Consider the following 26,408-nt stretch of genomic DNA (forward strand, 5'->3'; position numbering starts at 1 on the left):
CCTACAGTAATATCTGGACTACAAGCCCCTACTTGCATTCCAACCTGCGGCTAATAAAAAGGTGCGGCTTATCCATCAGATTACAAGGGGGCGCACTATAAAGGAAGCGCAAGAGCGTTAGGCAGAGCAAAACAAACCAAGTGAGCCCAAATACAGTAGGAGAGACAGAACCAGAGAGAGACAATTTGCGTCTAGTCGGTTTTGACTTATATGTGTAACAAACTCAAGTATTCCCCAAATTTAGCTAGCGTGGCTTATAGTCAGGTGCGCCTTGTAGTCCAGAAATTACTGTAATAAATTTACTATGTGCATTTGCTCACTCACAACTTACCGCAGGCCCAGAAAGGCCCATCTCTCCCTTTTCTCCTCTTTCTCCGTGTCGCCCTATTTCACCCACATCACCTCTAGGTCCCTGATGGGGGTAAAAAAAAAATACAGATTTGTAATAGTGAACAGCCAAAAACAACAGACAGTATTTCCTAACTTTCTTTTGCGCACCTTCTCCCCATCCATCCCAGCTGGACCAGGTAAACCAAGCTCCCCCTGAAACAAACAAACAAACAAACAAAAAACATTCTTAAGTAATGAACATGACCTAAAGTAACATCAGCCTATAATAAAGCGACCAGAGTGTAATTAGTCTTATTGTTAAATCTGGGCGATGATAATGATGATAATATTACAATACCTTTTCTCCTTGGAGACCTGGGGGGCCAGGTGGTCCAGGTGGACCCTGGTGAAACAAGCAACAAAAAACGTTTAGTTATGCTTATGGCTATCTACTATTTTAAACCTTTTTTTTTCTGCCATGTTCAACTTGTTAACTGGTTAGGAGTAAAATTGCTAACTGCAGCCAGTAGCTATGAAAACACTAAAGAGAATAAATAGTGTGCAGATTTTTTTTTTCCCAGGTGCACACTGTGCTCCCCTTTAAAGGAGCACAAAAGCTAACCATTTAGCAATATGTTAATGTGGGACTAATAAAGGTGATCTCATCTTATTGTAGTTGAACTTTGCTCAGATGTAAAGCTGCAGTGCATCACGGAGTTGGTTCAATTTTTTTTCCTATTCTTTATTCCTATATGGCATCACAAATACTGTTAGAAACACCTCTCAATTTAATACAATGCTTTTCAACATCACTGCAAATTGCAAACTGTGACTCAGGAGGAGCAAGTGACTATTCTTGTTAGTGTATGAAACATGTCAACAATCCCAGTGCATTCTATTTATTATATAGTCATCCCGAAGCAATTTGTACGCTATTTGAGGAGTCCCTTAAATCAGGCACCTAAATCCACAAAAATTCACAATGCTACACTTAATACTTTTCCCTTCGAAGTACTCAGTCATCTTGAAGTCATAAAAAAAGTAAACAATATTTCCTCCTGGAGGCGTAAATGCCTCTCTCCTGTCTGCCATCTAATTTATGTCTTCGATTAAAGCCATGGCAACCTTTGGTTGTTTACAACTCAGCATTTGATCTGCAAACATCCATCACGGAAAAAGGAAGGTGATCCATGCAAACGATCGAGAAAGAATGGTATGAAGTGAATTTTCATCTTTTTTTTTTTTTTTTTTTTAAATCATGAAGGTTCACTATCGTTTAGATATTTCACACAAATGAGTGAAGTCATACGACCACATTCCTGCTTCCATAAGTCCAGCCGAGAATGTGCGTTATGGTATCAAGCGAAAGGCTGCTTCCTTCTTGAAAGGCTTCTGATAATATCTCATGTTCACGTGTTCCCTGACTATTTCCTAACCATATCGTGCTGCTTCGACAGAATTGCTCAGGGGAACCTAGCTCTGTTAGTAGTTGTTGTTAAATTAAATACACACACCACGGGCAGAGATAACCATCTGGCATTAGCATGTAGCAGGGGACGCAGCCGAGAGGGACGTGATGTTCTTTGCTAAGCATTCCTTTAAATTGTGCACCAGCTGACTAATGGGGAACAGCACAAACACAGAAACACCATGCTTGCTCCATATATTGTGAGGCACGAGATGGCATGAAAACACACTCAAAACAACGTGACAAAGGCTGTTGATGTTTCTGCATGATTGAGCGTGCTTCTGTAATCGCCGCTCTAATGGATAAGGGGCTTCGCGGTTCTCACCAGATGGCTAAAGCAGCAGACAAATTCAATAAAAATCTTTTTCAATATGGTGTCTAGAGTGACATTTATGAAGGGTTTTGCGACAAAGGGCATATTGGTTAAAGAACAGTGCTTGTTCAAGCCTATGTGAGTCTACATATGATATGTGATATATTTTTATGTGTGTGTGTTAGTCACTGTTTACACCACAAAAGACCATGCAAAAACTGATGTAGATTACCGAAATACTGATTGTGTTGATGGCCTGTGAAACAAAACAAATCATGCAGCATCACTATCTTGTTTTTATCCTTTAGTTGTCTTTAATAAGTAATGACTTTAAGATGGAATGATAAGGGGATGCCTCTCAAAAAGTAATACATGGATATAAAATGGAACCTCCAAAATTAAACATATTGCATTATGGGACTTTTAATTCCAAGTTTCAAAAGAGATTTTTCCGATTGGAAATAATGGAAAGGGAGTCTCAAGAGGATCACTGAACTAAAGATTTCTTGATATTGTGGATTAAGATAGTTTGAACACTGTATTTTGCTTGACTTTTGAAGCATATTTTTTCACCAGAATATTTTGGTTGCGTATTGCTGCCACATTATGAAAAACAAAACAAAAACAAGAGTCATATTACGTTCTAACATGATAAATATTATGTTAAAATATCAAATTTATCATGTAAAAACATGAAAATTATCATGTTAAAACGTGATATGGCTCTTGTTTTCTTCTTTTCTTGGTGTGGCAGCAATACGCTTCCGTAGATATTCAAATTAGATTACTTTTGGAGCGTTTTACTTTGTTGGCTCCATTGTATCGCAAACGTGATAGGACATATTCCAAAATTCGTCTTCTCACCTGGAACGCATCAAGAAGCTTCCCATTGAAGTCAATGATGTCTGAAGTGCCCGAAATGCCCTTTTCACCAGGATAACCCTAAAAAAAAAGATGACCAAATATGGAAACAAAACCATACCATGACATCAGAATACAAAACACACACTATTATGTAAAAAATAGAGCAACAATAAAATAAGTTCAAAGACTTTGGGCTTCTTCATTGGACATCAAGTAGGCACAAAGTTTTAAGTGGTATTCAAAAGATTCACTGAATTAAATATTTAAACTGCATAATGTTAACAAACATAAAAAAAAAAAAAAATCCAATATAATCTATTTGTTCAGAACAAGACCACTTTGAGGACCACTGTACTGTATTATGGCTTACATGATACATTTGAGGATCCTCGAGAAGGAACCAAATTAGTAATTTGGATCCCATGCTAAATTGGTTTGCTAAACTTCTTTTGGGTTATGTACTCACCATGGGACCTTGGTCTCCTACTTCTCCTTTATCTCCCTGTGTGACAAAAATGGTTCAATACACAGAAACATACTCATAATGTTCTAAAAAGTAAAATACAATTCTAATGCATGCTTTGGAATTTGTTTCAATGTTTTACCGTTAATCCTGGCAGTCCATCCATGCCCCTCTCTCCTTTTTCTCCCATTCCCGGCTCACCCTATTTCACACACAGTAAACCCGTAAGTGGTCCAGCATATGCCAGGTGAAAAGAATGCGGGGAAAAAAAAGATGCAGTATCTCTGGATCTCTCCTACCTTTGCCCCTGGAGGACCCTGTGGTCCAGGATATCCAGGTTCCCCATCTTCTCCCTGAAAGCGACAAATAAACAATATGCTATTACAAAAAACAAAACTTGCACAATCAAGAGAAAGCATTTCGAACAAGTATTATCCAAATACTGTACTTAAGTCAGTATTAACCTTACCGACTTTCCAGGCAATCCTTGAGTCCCCTGAAGCAGGAATAAAAGACAAATATTTATATTTTCTAGTACAGTATTAGTTAAGGCAGACAAAACAGATCACATTAAAGTAATACAAATGTGAGTTTGCTTAAGAGTCAAACAAAAACACAAAAATGTGAGATATATTCACCTCAATGCCATCACGACCTTGAAAACCCTGAAGGCACAGAGGAAATGAATTAGAAAGAATCACCTGTACTGATTGTGCTCTAACTATGGCCACTAGGTGGCAGTATTCAACAAGGGAAGCAACGCTGAATTTCAAGTGCAATATACTATTAATGGTAAATGGAGCAACAATGTCCAACAGTGCCCCATTACAGAGGACTTAAGCAGATTAATAACAGCTGGACACTTAAAACACATTCTAGACTGTACCGCTGTCTATAATCATCCAAACCAATGGAGAATATCTTAACACCACATCAGTTAAATTCAGGCAATCATTGGAGGCTCATTCTAGCTAAAAAATGACTTGATGTTCAGTAGTTAATTCATTGCATTTGTCAGTCATCTGTATCTAAACATACTGCATTAAAAAATATTTAGGGAAACTGCAGATTAAGCCATAAATGTTAAAATCAAATTGTATAAAAAGAGAAACAATCCACAACAGCTACAACTCAAACACCAAATGCCATATCCCATTTCTGGCAGCAATTAGGCTCGTTTTAAGTAAACACAACAATTCGTGAGGGCCAGTTGGTCGTTTGAGCCGCTCAACATCTGTTATGAAGTCGTGCATGGCAGAGCATCTTATGAGCTTAGCTTGCCAGCGTGCTATTGCCCCACACATACACAAACATGTGTTTTGGGGGCTATTTAAAGCCTAAAAAATACCCTATTAAAGTCATGTTTCAGGGCCCCCACTGAATGGGAGGCACCTTTCGTGTTTGTAAATTTGAAGTCCTCTACATTAAACACATTTTATATATAGATGCACTGTATATAAATAATAAAATACAGTACATACATCTGTTTTATAACAATATCAATATGTGAGTCGAAATATTATCAATATATAAAATTAGGGATGTTCAATATTACTTTTTTCAGACCAATACCAGTATGAGTACTCAAGTCATGAGTAGTCACCGATACCAAGCACCAATAGCACGAATACTTTTGATACATAAAATTCCCCCCCAAAAATCAATGATTATCATTTTTTTGTTAAAATTGCATGAATGGCAATTTTCTTTTCTTATAATTTATAGTTCCTCATCATAAAATGGCCAAAGCTGTCACGAGAACCGATACCTTGAAATAATGCCTCATCTCTATTTAAAATCTTTAAAGCCAGTTCTACATGACCACAAACTACTTACATGAAGGCAAAAATAAGCATAGCTATCTTTGTAAAGGCAGTCAAATATATATTGCTAAAAAAAAAAAAAATCAAATCTCATAAAAGTTAATAAAAAAAATAATAATGAAATGCTTTTCAGTGCAGTTTGTACAGGGAAGTGATTTTTTTTTTAGAAAATAAACTAATGTAATTTAATAATAATAATAATAATAAGCTCCAGCCTCCTTGTGTAGAGTTTGCATGTTCTCCTCATGCTTGTGTGTTTTTTCTCCTACTTTAGTTTCCTACCCACAATCCAAAGCCACACAGGTTAGGTAAATTAGATACGATAAATTAGCTGACACTTGAAATAGCTGTCATTCCATTACTTCCTTTCAATTTATAGTTATATGACATACATGACAGGACCGAGCGCAATGGCTCAGACTGGCTTGCAGAAACGTCTGAAATCAGACATCTGCACACAACATGGAGAAGCCCTCTGTGATACAAAGCTTTGTTTCACTGCTTGGAGTTTGGCAATTCCTTTAATCAGCATGCAAAGTTGATGTGAAATTGTCTATGTCGAGGGACCTTCTCTTTGTGTCTGTTTATACTCATGATCTTATTGTCAACACACCAACTCAGTCCCTAAACACTCCTGTGCCACTTAAAGGAAACATAGTAGTCATTCCTTTGAGTAAATCAAAACTATTAAGTCTTCCATCCCATAACCACAGCTTTATGTTGCCACTGTGTACAGTATGAACTGAGCTGTGGGAAAGTTATCTTGAGAAACATAAACGGCCTTAGGCGAGAGGCACAGCTATTGTTTGGTGGGGGCAGGCGAACTACCAGAGAACTCAAGACTGGTTGTTTAGAAAAAGGTCCTGGAAGGTGGGTGCGGGGTTGATGCTATGGTGGGCACTTGGTGGAAGAAACTTGTGGCTGCTGTCGTATGTCAATCAGATGAAGCCACAAGGGATGTTTTGCAGCTGATTTGAGTTATGCCGTAGCTCACTGGCAGACTGGATTGAAGGAGAGTATACCGTTGCCACTTAACAATTCATGAACGGCAGTTATATAAGAGCGTCATCCATTTGAGATGATGCTCACTTTTAATTTACAAGGTCTAAAAGATCCTCACAATTAATTTTGTGAGGAGGTTGCAGTGGTGTGGAACTGCACTCCATCATATTGACAGCTGCCCCTCATTATATTCCAAGCAGCTGCAATAATAATAATCATACTGCTAAGCAATGTTACCCACAGTTACCTTGAAAAAGTAACGTAGTTGCTTTACTGATGATTTGTTTTGAAAAATAACAATTACTTAATTGTTCACTTGATCTAAAAAAAAAAAAATTGAATTAAAAATTACTTTATTTGTTACTTTCAGCAACTACTGAGAACTCCACTTAACGTAAAAATGACATCTGGTGTTCATTGAACATTAATGGTCTATAGTACTTTTTTTTATAGAAAAAAAAAAGAACTTATTTTTTTATACATATGAACTAAAGGCAGTCTTTTTTATTTTAAACTGACAATTGTAAATACAGTAATGGTAAAACTTAGCATTTATAAAGCACATTGTTTATAAAACTACAAAATTCAGGGACCTCCTGCATTAATTACAGCTCTGCTTCACAAAACCTGCTGGGACTTTGTTAGGTTGAATGTACCGTGCTGTATTTAAAAAAAAATAAAAACAATAAAGCTAGATAACACTTACTCTACAGTACAGAATGTACACTAAACTTAATATTTTCATCTTTAACTGTCACAAACTCAACATAGGGACTGAGAAGTGAGGGGGGAAAACGCAAAAAATATTATGATAAGAATTTGTGTGTGTGTGTGTTTTTTAGTACATTAATTACTAAAGAATACTACTGATAATAATGCATCAGATTTATATAACGCTTTTCTAGACACTCAAAGACGCTTTACAATGGAATGGATACATTATTCATGCACTCACACATTCACAATGCGGTGGCGGTAAGCTACTACTTAAGTAGCCACAGCTGCCCTAGGGCAGGCTGACGGAAGCGTGGCTGCCAGTGTGCGCCTACGGCCCCTCCGACCACCACCAAACATTTGCACCTTCCATACACCAGTGTGACTAGCACTGGAAGCAATTTGTGTGAAGCGCCTTGCCCAAGGACACAACGACACATGACTTGGGGAAGGCGAGGATCAAACAGCCGACTTTCACATGACAGCAAAACGCAAAAGGTTCTTACTGGCTCTCCTGGTGGGCCACGAGGTCCATCTTTGCCGGTGTTCCCAGGGGGGCCTCTGGGACCTGAGGGACCTGGGGGGCCGGGCGGGCCGGCAGGTCCAGCCTGCCCTTGGTCACCCTGAAGAAAGGCAGTAAAAAAAAATAAGAATGAGGGATTGAATGGAGAAAATGAAAACACTTGGGAGAGTGATTTGTCTCTCCACATGAAAGCAAAACGCCTAATCAGCAAAGATCCACAATATGTGTGGAAAACAATGTGTGCTTTTCATGTCAATACTGGGCCTGCACTGCTTGAGTTGACAGACAGTGCTGGCTATTATTCTCAGTTTTGCTCTAATGTATTTTTTGGACACATGGGAGCATTAGCAAGAATGCTGTATTTTTATTTTTTTTAATGCCTGAACAACAACAGAATAGGACCTGATCTTTACCTCTAACAACTTTGAATCATGATTGATGCCAAATGCCTTACTCTAAGGTTGCAGTGATTTAAACAAGGCAAATAATAACGTAATGTGTATAATGGAATTAAAAAAACAGAAAAGTAATAATAATGATTACGTTGACTAATTAAAATGTAACAAACTAACTGATAAGTGATGAAGAAAGTCATGTTCATTCAAAAACATGCAGGAGATGCGAGAACTAGGACCAAAGATAAAAACTCATCTCTTTCAATTTAAACAATCATTAACAGAAAAGGCTAGAGCTGATTAAAATGAGAGTTTAGTTAAAGTGCTAAAAAGGAAGTCAAAAAAATAATAATCTTGAAATAATATGTTCTATGCACCCACTAAACTTAATATCCTGATTAATACTGCGTTGAACTGAAAATGGCATCACAGTGGGCTCAGCTTGTGAACATCACATGACCAAACCCAGAAAACAGGTGAGGTCATTACCCGAGCTACTGTGATGTCATTTTTTTTTTTAAATCAACAGTAAGTGCAGCAATACAATGCAAAATGGCCGCCCCCTGAGATGGATAAAAACAGGTAGATTTTAATCTAACACTGTGTTTAGACTAGTGGGGGCACATAGAACATATTATGGTCAAGATTAGTTCTTTTCTTCTACTTGACTTCCCTTTTAAAACAGCACACAAGCCTTAGTTGCGGTATACCTTCAGAAAACGTCTCTGAAAGGTGCTGGACTGGTCACCAGCCAGAAAGCCATGATCAAATCTTGGATAGACCATCTAACAGAAGTAGCATCAGATGCAGCAAATGCAAAGAAAGGAAGAAAGAAGAAGCAGAGGTCAGTTAAAAGTAGAGAAACGGCATCAGGTGGGAGGTAGCAATAGAACGGGTGCGGAAATCAGGGGTGAGGGGCTTCTGGGAGCAGAACAGCTGTGGGAACAAGAGAGGAGTGATCAGCAGGCAAGAGGAAAGAGAAATCTCTCAGGGAGGGTGGTTCGAGAGACAGATCAGCAGCCCGGCAGAGAGCAACGACTGCTGGGAGGCAAACCAAAGAGTTCACTGCTAAGGACAAACCTTGACAGTGAGAATCTGATTACTGTGCAGTCCTGCAAATGTGTTGTAGTTAGGCGGACCCTGAGAAGAGGAAGTGACAGGTGAGCACCTTGAATGTGGCTAGATTGGTAGAGAAATTTTATTTGGCCTTTATTAACCACTTGATGTCATTGAGATCTCATTGAGATTTCAGACAACAACATAAAAGGAATATAAAAACATTATTAACAAATAAAATAACAAAAATATAAAGACTTCTCAAGGATTTAGGATTGTGCTCCACTAATGCGCACACACATCCGCTATAAACAGTACTGTGCATGCACAAAATATAAATGTCAAGGTACGGTTTTGGGTGATTTATTTTCCGGAGCAAATGAAGAACTTTAGTGAAGCTTCCCTGCTTGAGTTCCCATCAGAAGTCGATTGAATGTAAAGGAGGATGGAGTGAAGCTTAAACCCTGGAGAACCCAAGAACCCTTTTCTTCTTTGGAAAATTATGAATTATACATTAAATGACTGCTATAAATTCACTGAACACCAAAATATATGTTTTTTCAATTTTAACCCTTTATTCCCTAATTTGGGATTAGGGCGAAATTTGACCCTTTTGGGATTTAGGGGTATCATTTCGAAAAATCTGAATAACAAAAACTGTCAGTAAACTATTTAGAATTTAAGAAAATAATCAATCAAATACACAGCTACATTGAACAATATATTTTTTTTGTTTTATTTGTTGCATTTTAGAACTGGATTTTGAATGTACAAACACACTTTGGCCAATGGAAATAAGAACACAGGGACAAAATCACTGCTGGAAAAAAAAAAGGTCTTTGTTATTTGAGTAGCAGAATTTATAGGGGGCAAATTTGACCCCGTGGATTCTCGAGGGTTAATAAGGAATAAAGGATGAACCGCAAGTTGACAAGAAGAGTCATTTTCATCAGGTTTCTATTAACAGGCTGTGGCGAGTGCAAGGCAGTTTGACTTGTTTCCCATTTTTCAAAACCTTTCAGCATTTTTTTTTTGGTCTGTATAATCTGTTCTCTTGACAATACCGCTCACGCACATTCTCTTTACATGCCTTACAAGCGTGTCTGTTTCACATTGGGCTTCTCCGATCCCTCATTTTTATCAGACCATAGCTCGATAGTAAGACATTAAACCACCGTGCCGTTTATTCCGTGGGGTGGTGGTGGGGGGGAAGGAATGCTTTGGTCGAGGATGAAACCGGAATATGTCGTCTCGTTTTTCAACTCAACTGAAACTAACCTAAACAATGCAGCGGCAATCTCCTCCATATGCATTGGAAGCTGTGAAGGCAGGCGGTTTTATTCCTGCACTGCATATGACCTTTAGTCGCTCCCAAGGACATTTGATGATGTTTTAATGCTGCCGTTATCCTGCGATTGTCATCAGTTCTCAAGGAGGCGCTCTCGCTTGACGAAGGCACTCAAAATGAGCGATTGACAGGAAGTGAAAGGTTGACAGAGATTCATTGTCATTTCCCGGTTTGCATGTTTTCTCCTTGCCTCTTAAAAGAGTTCCAAGGTGGAAGAGGCTATGGTAGGAAATTAACGACTGGGCGTACTATTTAGCCTAAAATGATTGATATCCTGGCCAAACTGAGTTTTTCTTATTTGTTCAATCTTTTTGAATGCATTAATGAAATTTCTAAAACTATAATCAACCATAATCATTGCTGTGTCGTCATCATTTTTAAAGAATCTGTGCAGTTTGTCACTTTTTTTTTTTTTTTACTCGTGACTGCCACCTCTGGCCCAAAGCGTAACTGCAGCATTGGTGTCAGGCTCCTTTCATGGTGCGCGTGCGAGTACGTGTACGATCTGAAAGCGAGAGCCCCTCCCCTCCCCAAAGAAACTGTAGAGTGTGCAGGGTCCGCGCACTCTACTATAAAGCGAAGATAAAAGCTGATAGGTGCAGTCAGAGTAAAACAGTCAGGGCTCTTTGTACTCATCAGGGCATTGGTGGAGCATGCATGATGTAGAAAAAGCCTTAATATTACCTTTTTAAACGGCACAATATGTCAAAAATTATTTATATCTTTTCTCGATACAGACACCCATATGTTGTAAATCAGTGCTTCTCAATTATATTTTGTCAATGGAGTTCGTCGTCACGAGCACTTCAAATAAGGCCAGGTAGCCACCGGATATCGATACCTGGTATCAGCACTCGCCCATTCCTACTTAAGATTTACAATCATTTAGAATGCTGCAAAGTGTGAAATTTTTTAATATTAATAATTTTCTAAATGTACAATGAATCCGTAAAAATGAATGAATTGAAATTCTAAAACAACATTTTACAACGATTGTCCCTTTCTTTCATTTCCAGCCATAAGATACAAATTGGACAATTACAAATGCACTTGAAGCCAAGATTTGGCAAGGCTATGAATAATTGTGGGCTCAGCTGTAGATGTTTGAGTCAACGCTTTAACAAAAATGTCATATTCAAGTTGGAAACCAAACCACAGTGGATCTAAGCGGTCAATTGTTTATCCTGAAACAAGCCGGTCCCTCCGGGTGACTCGCTGAGTGTTTTGGGGGCTGCTGCACTTATCAGACTCGCAAAGCATTTTCCAATGTAAATAGACCAACAGAAACATTATGCAAACAAAATGTCTTTGTAGCTAAAACTATTATTCAAATAATAAAGGAGTTAGGAAATACTTGGGTGGTATTTCTCCAGTGTGTGCAATACCTGTGGCTTGAAACAGGAAGCGCACGGCCAAAATAAGCAGATTGGCTCCATTTGCTCGAACCCCAAATATTGCATAATCACCTCAGAGGGCGAGCCCCGCTTTTATTTTCATGACCTGATATTCTAAGCATAACAAAGGCAAACATAATGAATTAATGGGGTACGTGACTTCTTCAAAGAATCTGTGCAAGTTCACAGGGGGCCTATTTTTAAAACCACACTGCATGAAGATAATGACATAATGCCATGGTGAGTGGAATGATATCACATGAAAAGGCAAGACTGACAACATGGACCAGATACAGTACAAAGCTTAGTCACGTCAGAATGTTTAAAAAAAACAACTTTGGTTTGAGACTAGATGGCAACTTCGGCGCTCCCGCAACGATTGTTATGTCTTTTGCGGCAAGTCTATATTTATACAGTATCAGCATTTTTCGACTACAGCTATCATGGTGAGATGATGAGGACATTTTAAACTTCATCCGAGGGACCAGATGAATGTTGGTGATGTTCCAGAAGTAGATGTATAAGGTAAACACATTTCTTTCTTTGCTTAGTATTCTTTTCATTTTTTGTATTTCTTTGGTTGTGTAAAAATTTGCACCCCAAAAAGGAAACTATGTTGTCCTCAAACATACCAACTGCGTGGTTTTTAGCAGAAGACTATAAGACGTGTAGGTCCTGTTTATTTAGTTTTACTGATGTTTGATAAAGAGTTGTCATATAAAACTGTCCAGGTGACTTCTGAGAACCCGGGCCGGAATGTCAACATGATGTCGTTGTGGTTGATATAATAACCCCATTTCAAGATCTTTAGTTTCCACCTTGTGATGGTCTGTTAGTCTGTCTTGTTTGCATTTTCACTTCCTGCTCTCTTTAGAGAAACTGATTTGGTCATAACAGAAAACTATTGGTTGGCTTGGGAAACTATACCTTGAGTTCCAATAGGGGTGTTAGAAAAAATCGATTTGGCAATATATCGCGATATTACAGCGCGCAATTCTCGAATGGATTCGATATGAGGCCGAATCGATTTTTAAACAATTTTTTATGGGAATATTCAACAAAATGTCTTAGGGTTAGAATTCACACATTAAGCATGGAAGAATGTTATATTAATGGAACATTAAGCCTTAATATTTTATTTCAGTGCTGTTTAAACATGAAACAGACTACAACCTGTTTGTTAAATGCAGTGGCTCAGTTATAAGCCTGAATTTTCTGATAAATAAATACATTTTCATACAAATCTTACAGTGTTCATGTACAAGTTTACTGATAAGTATTTCGTAAAATTGAGTAAAAAAAAAAAAAATCACAATAATCAATTTATAGATTCGTATCGGGATTAATCGGTATCGAATCGAATCGTGATACGAATTGAATCGCCAGGTACTAGGAAATTCACACCCCTAAGTTCAAACATAGGGTTGGTTGGTTGACACTTTTATTATTTATTAAAAAAAATAATGTTCAATATTTTGCTAATGGTTTGATCATATCATACAAACAAATTAATCCAGATCCAAAAAGTCGTCAGGCGATATATTTTGTTGCATATTTTGACCAATCAATGCCAAAATCAGCTGAGCGAGGATTTCATTTTCCCAAGTAATGTCCTGTGATTAGTTTAAACTTTTTTTCAGACCAATACCAGTATGAGTACTGTACTCAACTCTTGAGTAGTCACGGATACCGATACCAAGTACCGATACCACTAGTACGTACAACCCCCCCCCTTCCAAAAAAACAACAATGACAGATAATTTTAAAGAAAGACCCAATATAGCCTTTTTCCTTGAAGTTACATGAAATTAATGGCATTTTCTATTCTTCTAATTCCTAATTTGTAGTTCCCGATCGGCCACAAGAGCGTGACCGATACTAGTATCAGTCACTATCGCAGGTACCGATGCCTCGAAATAAGGTCTGGTATCCGCCCGATACTGACACCTGGTACTGGTACTCGCCAATCCCTAGTTATAAGCCTCTTACTGTTTTGGAATTCTGGAAAAATAGTGTTTTGTAGGACAAAAGGTGCAAATTTCCACGCAACAGTTGAAGTGTGTCTTACCCTTGGCCCAATATCTCCTTGGTCACCCTGGAAACAAACAGGAAAAGAAAAACGTATTACTATTTTTGAACATGGGAGTAGATATACAATACGGTTGTGCAATTGGACAAATGACAGTTCCCTGATGAAAAATTGGAGACATGGTTAAATAAGGGTGCCAATTTTCCAAACTTGCAATCTACTCCTCTTAGACCGTGACAGATTTTTGTTTACGTCAGCTGTGTTGCACTTTGCCGATGAGTTTATTGAGGCAAATTTGAGCGTTAATTATTGGATGGATGCAATGTATAAATATCCTCCGACGCATTATGCCCCTCGCCTGCCCTTGCAATCGCATCACCATTGTCTTCGGCTTGGCCGGTGGTACAGAGCGCGGGAAAACATCTGGCTATCATCGAGGCTTGTAAACCTGTTAAGTGCCCTGACGTGAGAATGTTCCGAGACTACATCAGTTCCCACTTTTCGTCATGTAATCTCAGGCTGCTTTGATGGATGCCCAGTGAATGTGAATGGCGAATGGTAGAGCGGAGAAGAAAATACCTAATCAGTTATGTTTGCTATCATGTTGACGTGTGTGGTAATTCATGTGAGAACGGTTTGGTTAACTGGTGTCGGACCAGAGTGAAACTTACCTTTTCTCCCTTGGGCCCGGCTGGTCCCTGTGGGAGGGGAGGAGATAAGTGGAGACAGATGGTCAAGATAAATCATCTATCAGACAAGCAACATGTATCCGAAAATGGCACCTCACAGCGGTTCATCAAATGTCAAGCTGGAGGCAGTGATGCCGCTTGTTTCAACCAGTCTTGCGTTTGAAGACATTTCACCATATTACGACTTGACACCTTTCAAGAATCATTTTTAAGATCGATTGTCTTTGTGAGATAAAAGTAGAGGGGAAAAAATTCTTTCTTCCAAAACAGACTGTCTCTCAAGGCCTCTTAAAGGGAAAGTCAACCGTAAACATTTCTTGACAATAATACGTTATATGTGACCTCACCAGTCTAAATATGAGATTCTGATTAATATTTTTATTTATTGATATTTGTGGAATATGAGTTATGAAGCAAAATCCAGCCGTTTTTTATCCGTCTCAGGGGGGCGGCCATTTTGCCACTTGCTGTCGACTGAAGATGACATCACAGTTGCTCGGGGTTCATGAAACGACCAATCACAGCTCACCTGTTTTCTGAAGCTGAGCTGTGATTGGCTGTTACCAGAGACCTGAGCAACTGTGTTGCCATTTCCAATCAACAGCAAGTGGCAAAATGGCCGCCTTCTGATATTGATAGAAACAGCTAGATTTCGCTGCTTAATTAATATTCCACTAACGCAACAATAACCAGAATACTGTATTTAGACCAGTGGGGCTGCATAGAACATATTATTGGAAGGAAAAATTTGTTGGGTTGACACTAATTGAGTACAGTTCAGTTTACACAAACTGAACTGACAGCCTCTACCCTGAATTAAAAAAAAAAAATCTCAAATGCATCCCAGTAGGATGCAATAATGATGGCTGTTATTTCTTTCCCGTTTCCTTTTTAGTTTGAGTTCATGACCGGGACCTTGTATGGGGGAGGGCACCTGTCCGTCAAAAATGTTGGTTTCCGACAGGTTGATTTGTAAAATAAATAACTTCAACAAGTGTTAGCTATTAAATAATTAAATATTAAGTCAGACTAGTTTAATATAGCAGAAAATGTCCATTTTTAAATGTAGCAAAGTTGATTCTCTTGAGAAATATGACCTTAAATAGGCGTGTGAATGGAGTTGAGTGACGTCATTGAAATCTTTTGTTCCGTTTCTCCACCACGAGACTCCCGAGGCTATTATCATCCTGCAACAAATGTTTTCCTGACGTTTCTATCGTTACGGTTCCTTTTCTGCACCACATTGTGTACCTCAAGGTAAGTTACACTAATCAGACGGCTGTTTTTCATTATTAGGGAAAGTATCCCTAACTTATTGGGCATTCTTTAAATTCTGTTAACAATAAAGCCTAGATTTGTGATGTAATACGGAAGTGTGGAAATGCTAATGTGGAGTAAATAGTTTGGATTGGCAAGCAGTTTAAAAAAAAAAAAATAGAATAATGAGTTCTTACAAGACAATTCCCCTCTAAGCCCACTGTAAAAAAAACTCAATGATGGTGCTTAGAAAGGAAGTTGAGCAACTTCAACCTTAACCCCCTCCAATCCTAGGACGACTTTGGAGGTAGAACAAAAAACAAGATGGCTACCGTCAGCGCTTTACTGGACTTGAAACATTCTCTAAGGAGCAGTGAAAGTGACTGGCGAGGTTCCGGACCAAACACCCACATGGATCCATTGCTCCGAAAACGGGAATTCCTTTGGCGCTGACGTGGGCCAAGAACAAGACAACAGGTGTGTGTTTGTGCATGTGTGTGTTTGTGAGAACAGACTACCTGGCTTCCCTTGAGACCCGGTATTCCCTGAAAGGAGTTAAAACACAGTTAAAGTTCAAGCATGTTTTGCACGCTTGAAGCATGTTGTGTATTTGTGATTTATGGTCTACTTACTGGTTTACCATCCAAGCCAAGTGGACCCTGTTAGGAGACCAATAAAGAGAATGTATAAAACACACATTTGAGGGAGATGTGCTGGCCCACTACTATTTGAGAAATTTGACATTTGGGGATATTGTGCTCATTTGTTTCTTGGGAGAGACAAAAATGCTGACAATTAAAATGGTCAGCTGACTAACATTTTTTTTTAAATATATATTTTTTTCAGTGGTTGTGCTGCTTTCATGATTAGTTTCGGACTCTTGTCCAAAAAAACAAACGTCTGGTTAAGAAAAAGGACGGGCATACAAATCAATTAAGAATTTGACTTATTGTCTCTTGAAGGATCTGAGCATTTTTTGAGTATAAATGATCATTGATAACACTGGCATCAAAACAAGACTTCAGAACATTCAGAAAATCCACAATTAAACTTAATCAATGGGCCATCCCATCCCCTCGTTGAGAATAATAAGCCTGGTTGCTAATCTTAAATGTTAGATAAATTATATATAATCATCAGGAAACATACAAAAATTGGAATACAAAGGAAGAATTAGTAAGCATAATGTAAGATTAGGGGGAAAAAACAGACCAAAAGGCAGAAGATGGAAAAGAAGACTTAAAATGTAATTTATCCCGTCCCATTCATTTGAACCTGTGTGACAGCTCTACAAAAATGTATGACATTTATTTTACGATGCTTACGGGTAGTTGATATATGTCTGACCATTAAATTGATATTGCAAAAACGAATTGCTAATGGTTCAGGGCCATGTGACCTCAAAGTTGTTTTTATTACAATTTCTTTTTTAAATTGTAGATCACACATTTGCTAGTTAGTCATAAAGTATGTTAAGAAATTTACTCATAATGTAGCAAAGAAAAAATATTGCATCAGTCATTGCTCTGTATTTAATATAAAATGCATTTTACATGACATGACATTCTATTTTTCTACTCTATTTTTTTTTTTCATTTATTTTGGATCACATATTTGCCCGGTGGATTTTTACTGGTCACATCACACATTTGCACGACTACAAGATTATTTTGTTGTAAGGCACAAATTGTTGAGTACAACAGGAAGTCATAAAGTATGTTAAGGAATTTGCTCATAATGCAGCAAAGAAAATGTTTTATCACATCGATCATTAATATAAAATGCATTTTAGGAAAAAAATGCAATGGGGTGGGGGTTGGGGGGGGGGGGCAGTCCATCAATTTTAATAACTGCAGAATTCTGCAGATCCATATCAGATCGATGCTCGTTTGTAGTGTGACAACGGAAACGAGAGAAAATTCACTTTAGGTGCTTAATCATGTTGTAATTCTCTGTCAAACCACATCAAAGTAAAAAAAAAAAAAACTGCAGTGAAAGTTGTCCATTGTGTCAACCAGTGTTTAAAAAAACAACCCCTAAGCAGCCACTGAAGGTGCAGTTCAAAAGCCTTAAAGACCACTTGAACATGAAGTTGGATCAAACTTTCCAAAAAAACACTTAAACCGCTCAATGCTGACTTCCTCCTTTAACAAGCAGAAACAATGTTAAGATAAATGTTTTTACAGGCTCCCTTGGGTCACACTTTAAACACAAGCAAACTGGAATCCATCTTTGACCGTCGTCATCTGGCCTTGAATAGTTCACATAAGTACAGCTTCTACTTTATCACACTCCCGGGTACTATCAATCGAAATATAGGCGGAGATGAGGGAGAATGGAAGCATCTTCTTCTTCTTTTGAGGCGATGTTCTTCTCTTTTGTCTCACAAAAGGGTCACGTAGATGTGAATGAAAAGATTTACAACAAACACTTTTAAGAATGTCCCCATGTGTTTTCAGATTCAGATCTTTGGATAGAAACCAAAGATGATCGGATGTGAAAAGTTTCTTTTCTTTGGTCCTTCCTCGGGTCTCCTGACGGCCTCACGACTCTGGCTGGAAGTGTTCGGTTTAAGTGAACGGTATGGATTTTTTTAATAGGTTTTAGGTTAACTAATGAATACACACTCACCCACATACAAAAAAAAAAAAAAAAAAAAAGAGAGAGCAATGATGATATGTCAAATCGGTAAAATTACCAAATGAACAATACTGAGCTCTCCAAAAAAAAAAAAAAGTATGAAGAAGGAAAGGTACGGCTGATGTTCCAAAGCATACCACATCATGTGTCAAACACGGTGGAAACAAGTGAAGGTGGTAGCAGTGAAAGCCTGGCAAAATCCGGAGGGAGGACAGCATTCATCATCCAGGCCACAACGGATTTGCATCCAAGTATTAAAGATGAACTCAATGACCTTTTCATCTTCATTTATTCCTGTGTGAAATTAAAACTGAAAGTCTACACTTCAGTCACATCTTGAATCCGTAGTTATTGACGTATAAAGGCAAAAACTGATGGACCCAAATGTGCATATAATGTCCTGTATTCACTTTACATTGTGCTTTTGTACATCTTTTGTACTTGCATACTAGTTATTACACCTAAGACAGACTAAGACTAATCATGACACCTAAGACTTAGACTAAGACTCATCATGCACACAATGGAATGAATACAATGGAATGTGTGAGTGATTTTTGTTTTCCCACCAAAGAAACTATGAGCGCTAATTACCGAACCACCAGGCTTCCTGTTCTGTCTCCCTCTGCTGGTCAATGTCATTTTTGTTTTTCGGACATGTTGCGACATTCCTTATGTATTATTACCTACTTTGCCAATAAATCTGATTCTCATTCTAAAAAAAAAAAAATCGCAGGACAGAGCATTAGGTGCTCCTGCCATATACTTACTGCATCAAACATTCTTCTTTGTACGCTTTTGAAAAATATTTTAGATTTTATTGACAAATTATTGCTATTTTTTGGTAAGTGTAAAAGTGCAGTTGTACCATATGGAACACCAATAATAATAATAATAATAATTAAATTTGTATGTAAGGTGCATTATAAATGTCACTACTTAATACCAAATAAGGAACAAAAAAAAATACAAAGAAATAAATGACTATCAAGAATCAGTCATTAATGTTAAGGACAAGTAAAAAAGGGAGAAAATGTAAACTTTTCATATGCGTCTTTTTAGATGGAAGGGTCAGCATTCCCACCACTTTTATGGCCATTGAACACACTTCTGGAAAACAACTTGGCCGCAGGTGGTCATGTCTGTGTATGTTTGCAAACGTGTCTATTAGTGCCAATGAAACAGGGCGAGGGGAGTCCTCGCCTTCTTTACTACGCTGCCAACAATGCAGACTCCCAATTAGTCAGTGGGGTGTAATTGTGGAGGATGCGGCTTAAGAAGTCGGTCTACACGCCAGAACAGGCGTCTCGACTGCACATTAAGTTGCGGTACACGCATTAAATAAGCTCCATAGGCATCATTATGTGATATTAAGGGATCGCTTCCTCTCCATGTTATCTTACATGATCCTCGCAAACAGCACCCGGTAAAGTTTCCAAGTTGTCAAGTTTCCAAAACAACAGCATGACCACAATTTGTGCTACATGACATCTGGCTGTTATAGGAACAGCATAGCAGAGCGTACTTCGAACACAAGCATGACTGACATGTTGTTGGCTGACCGTCTGGCTTTAATGTGCACCGCTGTCTGTCACAAACTGGCACTGTTGTAGAAACACACTGACTGACCCTGGTGGTGACTGCGCATAGCAAGTGAAATCATTTGCTGTGTGTTTTCCATCCTGCAGAGTCCTGTCAGTTTGTTAACATTGATTGTTTGACAGCAGGAAGGTGCGGGACTCACAGCGGTGATTTATGGGGAAGAAGTAGGAAAAAACAATGTGTGTGTGTGTGAGGGGGGGGGGGGGGGCATGCTGTCCCAAGCTATTATTATTACCTTAAAAACAACTCGTTAAGCCATTATTTTGGTTTTCCATGCAATATAAGGACTACAAAATGCAAACTAAGAATGGTGGGATCATCCAGATTATGTACTGTACCTTTTACCCATGTTAAGAATTAGAAAAATTGTTTTAAGGGATTGCTAATTAAGACGGTGACAAAGACGAATTGAGCCACAGACAAACAAAAACAAATGTTTCACACACTTTGTGCCTTCACTCCACCTGTGTGTAATTAACAGCAGGCATTTCCCGTCAGGAGGGCTTTGCATTACCAGTCAGATTGGGAATCGGACCGAGCGAGAAACCCTTCCACCCCCCTCGGGGCGTCTACTTCCCAAAATTCCCAATCAGGCGACACCAGGTAACACAAGTGCAACTAGACTGCGTGCAGTCAACCGTAGTAGCCAGACGCAAGACAGGTCGTCTTGCATAGAGCAGGCTAACCTCCCCCCCCCCGGGCTAATATCCCATAACAGCTCGCGTGTGCGCTAAAACACTGTGCAGACGGCCAGTTGTGATGAATCAATGTGCTTATAAAACCTGAGCTCTCTTGTGGCGAGTGTGTATCGGTGTGTTCTGATGAGAATTGGATGACGGCGAAACCACAAATCAACAACAGAGCCGAGAGCCGTTTCATCTCATCGCGTCCATCCATGAGCCACACTGTTTATCCTGTGCGGCCCACAAGTGTCACTCTCTCTGGATTAATCATTTTTTAATTGTAACACTGTGCTCTATGGTGAGCAGTTTGATTATTTAGTCGATATATTTGCTATCCAGGTTAAAGGCAAGGCACTAGTATGCTCTTTGTCCCGACTGGTAAAACAATTCAGTGCACTTAATAGGATGTCAAAAAGAAATAATAAAAGTCAGGATCCCCCTTCCAGCCACTAGAGGCCACTAAATCACAGATACAATATCATTGTGCAAATTAATGACACATTATTCAATACTGATTTCATTATGGAGCCACAAAGTTAATCATTCAGACACATGTAAGATGCAGGGAAATTTAATTATGTTTGGTAATCATTAGCACTACATGAGCAAGATAATAAACTCCCAGTTGTTGGTTAAAGCTGCATCATAAGTATATTATTGTATGATGACATTTAATTAAACAATGGGCTTTGTGGATGTTTATGCAATTGTGTATTTGTGTGTGTGTGTTTATTTTTTATTTTTTTAATAATGGTGTAAAAGTAAAGTGGCATATTTTGTCATTTGGGGCCCCAAAATCACACGGTAAGAATATGGAATTGTTCATTGCATGGGAAGGGGGAGAAGTCAAAATGATCATGATAAATAAAGCATTTTGATTTATTCATAAAATGTGTGCATTAAGACTAAGACAACAGTTGATTTAAATCTAAGCCTTTTTTTCTTTCCAAAATCAGTTTTTTTATATGAGATGTTTGTGGCCCCCCAGAAGATTTAAGAGCACTTAATGGTAAGTCTTCCCCTGTAAAAATGTTTTCAATGCACTTATTCTTTTTCCACAAAGAACATGTCAAAAGTAATATAATTTGCTTGGCTTATATTCAAATGTTGCGGGGCAGGATACATTACAAATGAGATAATAAGAATAAGAAAGAGAAAACACAGCGACAAAAATTGGAATAAAGGGCTATAAAAAGAGCAAGAAATAGATGAAAAAAAGAGGGTGAAAAAAATCCAGGAGATGTTTCAAAGAGTTTATAATTGGGTCAAAAGAGGAGTGACAGGCTATAGAACAAATCAAATTTACCGGGTATCCATCCCGTCCCGCTTTGCCCTGGTGAGGTTAGAGATTAAAGGATGAAGCAATGAAACAGGTTAGAACAGTGCTGCAGATTATTTTTGGAATATTGTGTTATAATTGAATGACACTCAAGGTTTAGATTTATTTGCACTGTGAAAGTACTTATGAGCTACAAAAATATCTTAAAATATTTTTTTTTCTAAACAAATCAGACGGTCCCCAGACTCCCCACCTACTCAGTTTAAATCTTCATGCTAATCAAGATTCAAGATGTTTATTTATCATGTGCTTAGTGAAAACAATGGTAACATTGAACAATGAAATTCTTTGCAGGCATTGGGAATTTTGAGTCCTCAACCGGAAGACAGCAGTTGTGTGCAGTTAGGACATGAATGGAGTGTGTGTCTGTGTGTGTTTAAAAAAAAAAAAAGATTTATGAGTCCTCAGAGAAGAATAACTTAGTTGCTGTCCCTAAAACACACACACACACACTCACACACTTCCATTGGTGGTCCATTTACTGCCGAGTTCTGCGGTTGCAGATGTGCAACATGGTTTTGTGACAGTTTGTCGGCCGGTGTTTTCTTTTGTTCTATTTCACATGACAACATACACCCGCCGAATGTGACTTTTATGTGTTGCATGCGGTCACACTGGTCAACGTTAATACTACCTTCCTGGGTGAGATGGAAAAGTACTTACAGGAGGTCCTGCAACACAGACAGAAAACAGACATTAGAAAATAGCGTGTGCATCTCCGTCCGCTGCACATGAATTGTGGTTTGTTTGCAATCAGGCCCCAAACATGGTACAGAACAAGTACATAAGATTTGCTGCCAAAGGAGTTTGCGGTGAAGTTGTGATGCTACATTCACATCAAAACCGAAAAGGTGATCTGGAACGCTTCCTTTGCTAGCGTTTTTAGAGTTTTTTTGGAACGATTGCCGCTCATTCATGCACAGGCTTGGGCAGTAACGTAATACATGTACCACCGTTACGTAATCAGATTAACATTTTTTTTAAACTGTATTCCCTTACAGTTACAGAAAAAAAACATGTAATCAGATTACAGGTACATTTATTAAAAATGGGGATTACTTCGAGCTATTACAATTTCTAGGATGAGACAGAGACAGAGACAGAGAGAAAGAGGGAGAGAGAGAAAGAGAAACAAAAGAGAAAGAGAGAGAAAGAAAAAGAGAAAGAGAGAGTGCGTGCACGCCTGCGCGAGTGGGACCATTGTTACATTTATTAAAAATGGGGATTACTTCAAGCGATTACAATTTCTATGATGACAGAGACCGAGAGGGAGAGAAAGAGAAAGAGAAAGAGAAAGAAAAGAGAAAGAGAAAGCGAGAGAAAGAAAAAGAGAAAGAGAAAGAGAGAGAGCGCGTGCACGTCTGCGCGAGTGGGACCATTGCTACATGTCGGGGAGGTGGAGACAAACAAATTGACTAGTCGTGTCCTCCACACGCAGGCAATCAATCAATCAATCAATCAATCAATCTATAGCCTAAATGCTTTTTAATTACACAAGGATTTTTGCTATTTGTAGGCTGCCCAGGTCCCTATGACCCCCGCAAATAGCAAGGGCACATTGGATAGAATAAATATTGTGGTGATATTTATTTTTATTTTGTCTTCATGAGCATACTCGGTATTGGAGTAATCCAAAAGCACAATATAAAGTTAGGTTAGATATTACACTCATGCTGCCCAAATCTACACGATCTGTCAAATTTCCTGGTTGACTGGAGAGAAACTGATGAATAAAAAAGGAGGGGGTGAAGAAGTGTGAGTTGTTGGGGTTTATGAGGCAGAGAGACTGTCAATTAGTGCTGCTTGTGTCTAGACACAGGGACAAGGGCCTCCTGGGCCCGACACTAAACAAACATGCAGACTCAAAAAGCAATGGAGTGAAAGCAACCTTAAACTTAAACTTGACACTAATTGCAAAAACATGAACTCAAGAGTGCTACATACAGAAAAGATAAAAGTTGAAAGGATTGAAGGGCAGGGAGAAAATAGTGTACGTAGACTACCGGTAAATCATGCGCAGATTCCTACTTACAATTAAACTTCATTTAAATGATCTGTATCAGTGAATCACAGTCATATCTACCATCTGACACACAACTTGTGATTCACACACTATTTTTCTATTTTTCTCCCCACCACTTCTATGACCAAAAAGGGTGTTGTGTGCATGTCTATATGAAAATGTGTCTTTCTTCCAAGTCAAGGTACAACTTATCTGAAGAAGAAGAAAGAGAAGAAGGACCTAAGTAGAACAGCAACTACCTTAATGTACTGCATGAGTGATGAATTTGAGGCTTGAATTGCACTTAAATTGTTAGCTTTTGATTTTCAATTGCAAGCAAGTTACGCGAAGTAACATAATAAAAACTTTAAAACTTTTACACTCTAAAAACAGTAGGGTCAAACATAACCCAAAATGAGTCTAAAAGGCACTGAAACATGTCTTTGGGTAATTCAGTTGCCCCCCAAAGTTGGGTCAAATGAATAACCCACAATTCTCTCCCATTTAAAATAAAAAAAATTAAAAAATCGGATTGCTTTGTAGGTTATTAATTTAATTTCACCCAACTATTTGATTTAAACAACTCAATAGATTTGGTTGGTTCATTTTTGACCCCATTCAATTAGTCTACTTAAAACCTCAAAAGTTGTGTCAAAACAAAGTATAACCCACAAAACAACCCCAAAAAATGTTTTGCTTTGTGAATTACAACCCAACATTTTGGGTTAAATAACTCAAAAAGTTGAGTCGGTCCTTTATTTCATTCAATTAAAATTGGGCTATTCAATCAACCCAAAACATTGGGTCAAATTAATAACCCACAAAACAACCCCACAAAATTGGGTTGCTTTGTGGGTTATTAGTTTAAAAAGATAAATTTCCATTTTTGAGCTGCTGTTTTAAGAGTGTACGGCGTAGTCCCACTTAAATTAGTGACGGGTAGAAAAATAAATCCTTTGTACCTTAACACATTGTAGCATCCTTTAATACAGGAGTTCGCAATAATTTTTTGTAGCGTACCCTTACAAAAAAAAAAAATGAATAGAAATCCTCCTCATAAACCTCATGCCAATTTACATGTTCACTGCAATTGCATTACAAGTCAAAGTAAAAAAAAAAAAAGGATAAAAATGACTGCTTTAAAAAAAAATTATGCCAGTATAGTATATTGCAAAAACAAACCAAAAAAAAAAAAAAAAACCCCAAACCATTTTTCAAACCCGAGAACCCCAGCAAACCCCATTGTTTGTTTACTGCGTTCCTTGTTTTGCTGATGAATTCTTTGAAGGCTTACCCAATGTCATGCTGACACAGCTATTCAATGAACTGGTGGTGAAACGTCACATCAGGGTCAGGGTTATTATCGTTTTTGAAATTTCTCATTTTAGTTAGTTTTTATTTCGTTTTGTGTTTTGGTTTTTAAATTGAGTTAGTTTTAATTCGTTTTCAAGGTGGTTCTGTTAGTTTTTATTAGTTTTAGTTATTTCATAAATGCTTAGTTTTAGTATTAGTTTTGGTTTTAAAAAAAGTGTATTACTTTTGCGCAATATTTAAAAAACATAATGGGAGCAACTTCATCTGAGGGCGCTTTTCTATTGGCTGCTGCTAGATGACATCACTTTTGTGTGACACACTTTCAAATGTCCTTATTCTGGTTAATATCAAAATAAATCTACTTAAAATCACATTTAAAATCGTCCCCAAAGGCTCATGCATTACATTTATTACCAAAGACTAAAACAAAGGATATTTTTGCTATAATTATAGTTAGTTTTTTAAACATAAAATGTACTTTTAGTTAGTTTTCGTTTTTTTTAAAATCATTTTCGTTTTTTATTTTATTTCCTTTATTTGGTTAGTTTTAGCTAACTAAAATAACCTTGATCAGGGTTTATCATTCCAAACCATGGGGCAGAGATGTTGGTGCTCACTGGGCTTCAGCAGCTGCTAGTGCTCAGTGAGACAGGCTGACATCTGGACAATGTTAGTACTACCACATGGGCCAGGTTAACACGAGAAGTTGGGCCAACTGAAGCCTAAAGGCCCGACCTGCTGGTTGCGGGCTTTACACCAAGTTGGTGAGTTGGTGGAAAGGGACAGGAAAGGCAAGACAAAACAGGTGGTGGGCTTCACTTACCCGGTTCCCCTCTTCTTCCCATCCTTCCACGCTTTCCGGGAGGCCCTGTGAAAACATACAGATGGAGCAATAAATTCCCCAGTTCGGCGCAGAATGCTCGAGTAGAGAACAAGTGAGCCTCGCTTGTTGTCTCTCCACAGGCGGTCGTGTGTTGTCTGGCATCCAGGGTGTGCTGATCGCACGCAGACAACCTCACGTTGTGTGTCGGCCGTAGATGGATGAGCGACAGTGACGTACGCTCAAACGTTACGTGCGAGATGTGAAAATAAAAAATGTCATCGTGTTCAGAACGGGGATGGAGCCTCAGGCATGTTTGCGACTGTTTTTGCGCTCTCTT

At 38.3% G+C, this 26,408-nt stretch overlaps 1 protein-coding gene across 1 annotated transcript in view; it reads right to left on the bottom strand.

Annotated features, from left to right (window-relative positions):
- Nucleotides 1-26,408, bottom strand: part of col23a1b (collagen type XXIII alpha 1 chain b) — a 123,542-nt gene that overhangs the window by 6,863 nt on the left and 90,271 nt on the right. Inside the window, 18 exon segments of the mRNA XM_077578727.1 lie at nt 332-412; nt 499-543; nt 689-733; nt 2,344-2,367; nt 2,976-3,053; nt 3,442-3,477; nt 3,581-3,640; nt 3,738-3,791; nt 3,908-3,934; nt 4,077-4,103; nt 7,484-7,600; nt 8,606-8,680; nt 13,762-13,788; nt 14,394-14,420; nt 16,187-16,213; nt 16,301-16,327; nt 21,900-21,926; nt 26,052-26,116. Of these exon segments, the coding sequence (XP_077434853.1) occupies nt 332-412; nt 499-543; nt 689-733; nt 2,344-2,367; nt 2,976-3,053; nt 3,442-3,477; nt 3,581-3,640; nt 3,738-3,791; nt 3,908-3,934; nt 4,077-4,103; nt 7,484-7,600; nt 8,606-8,680; nt 13,762-13,788; nt 14,394-14,420; nt 16,187-16,213; nt 16,301-16,327; nt 21,900-21,926; nt 26,052-26,116 (869 nt within the window).

Source organism: Vanacampus margaritifer, chromosome 10, assembly GCF_051991255.1.
Source record: "Vanacampus margaritifer isolate UIUO_Vmar chromosome 10, RoL_Vmar_1.0, whole genome shotgun sequence".
Taxonomy (NCBI): Eukaryota; Metazoa; Chordata; class Actinopteri; order Syngnathiformes; family Syngnathidae; genus Vanacampus; species Vanacampus margaritifer.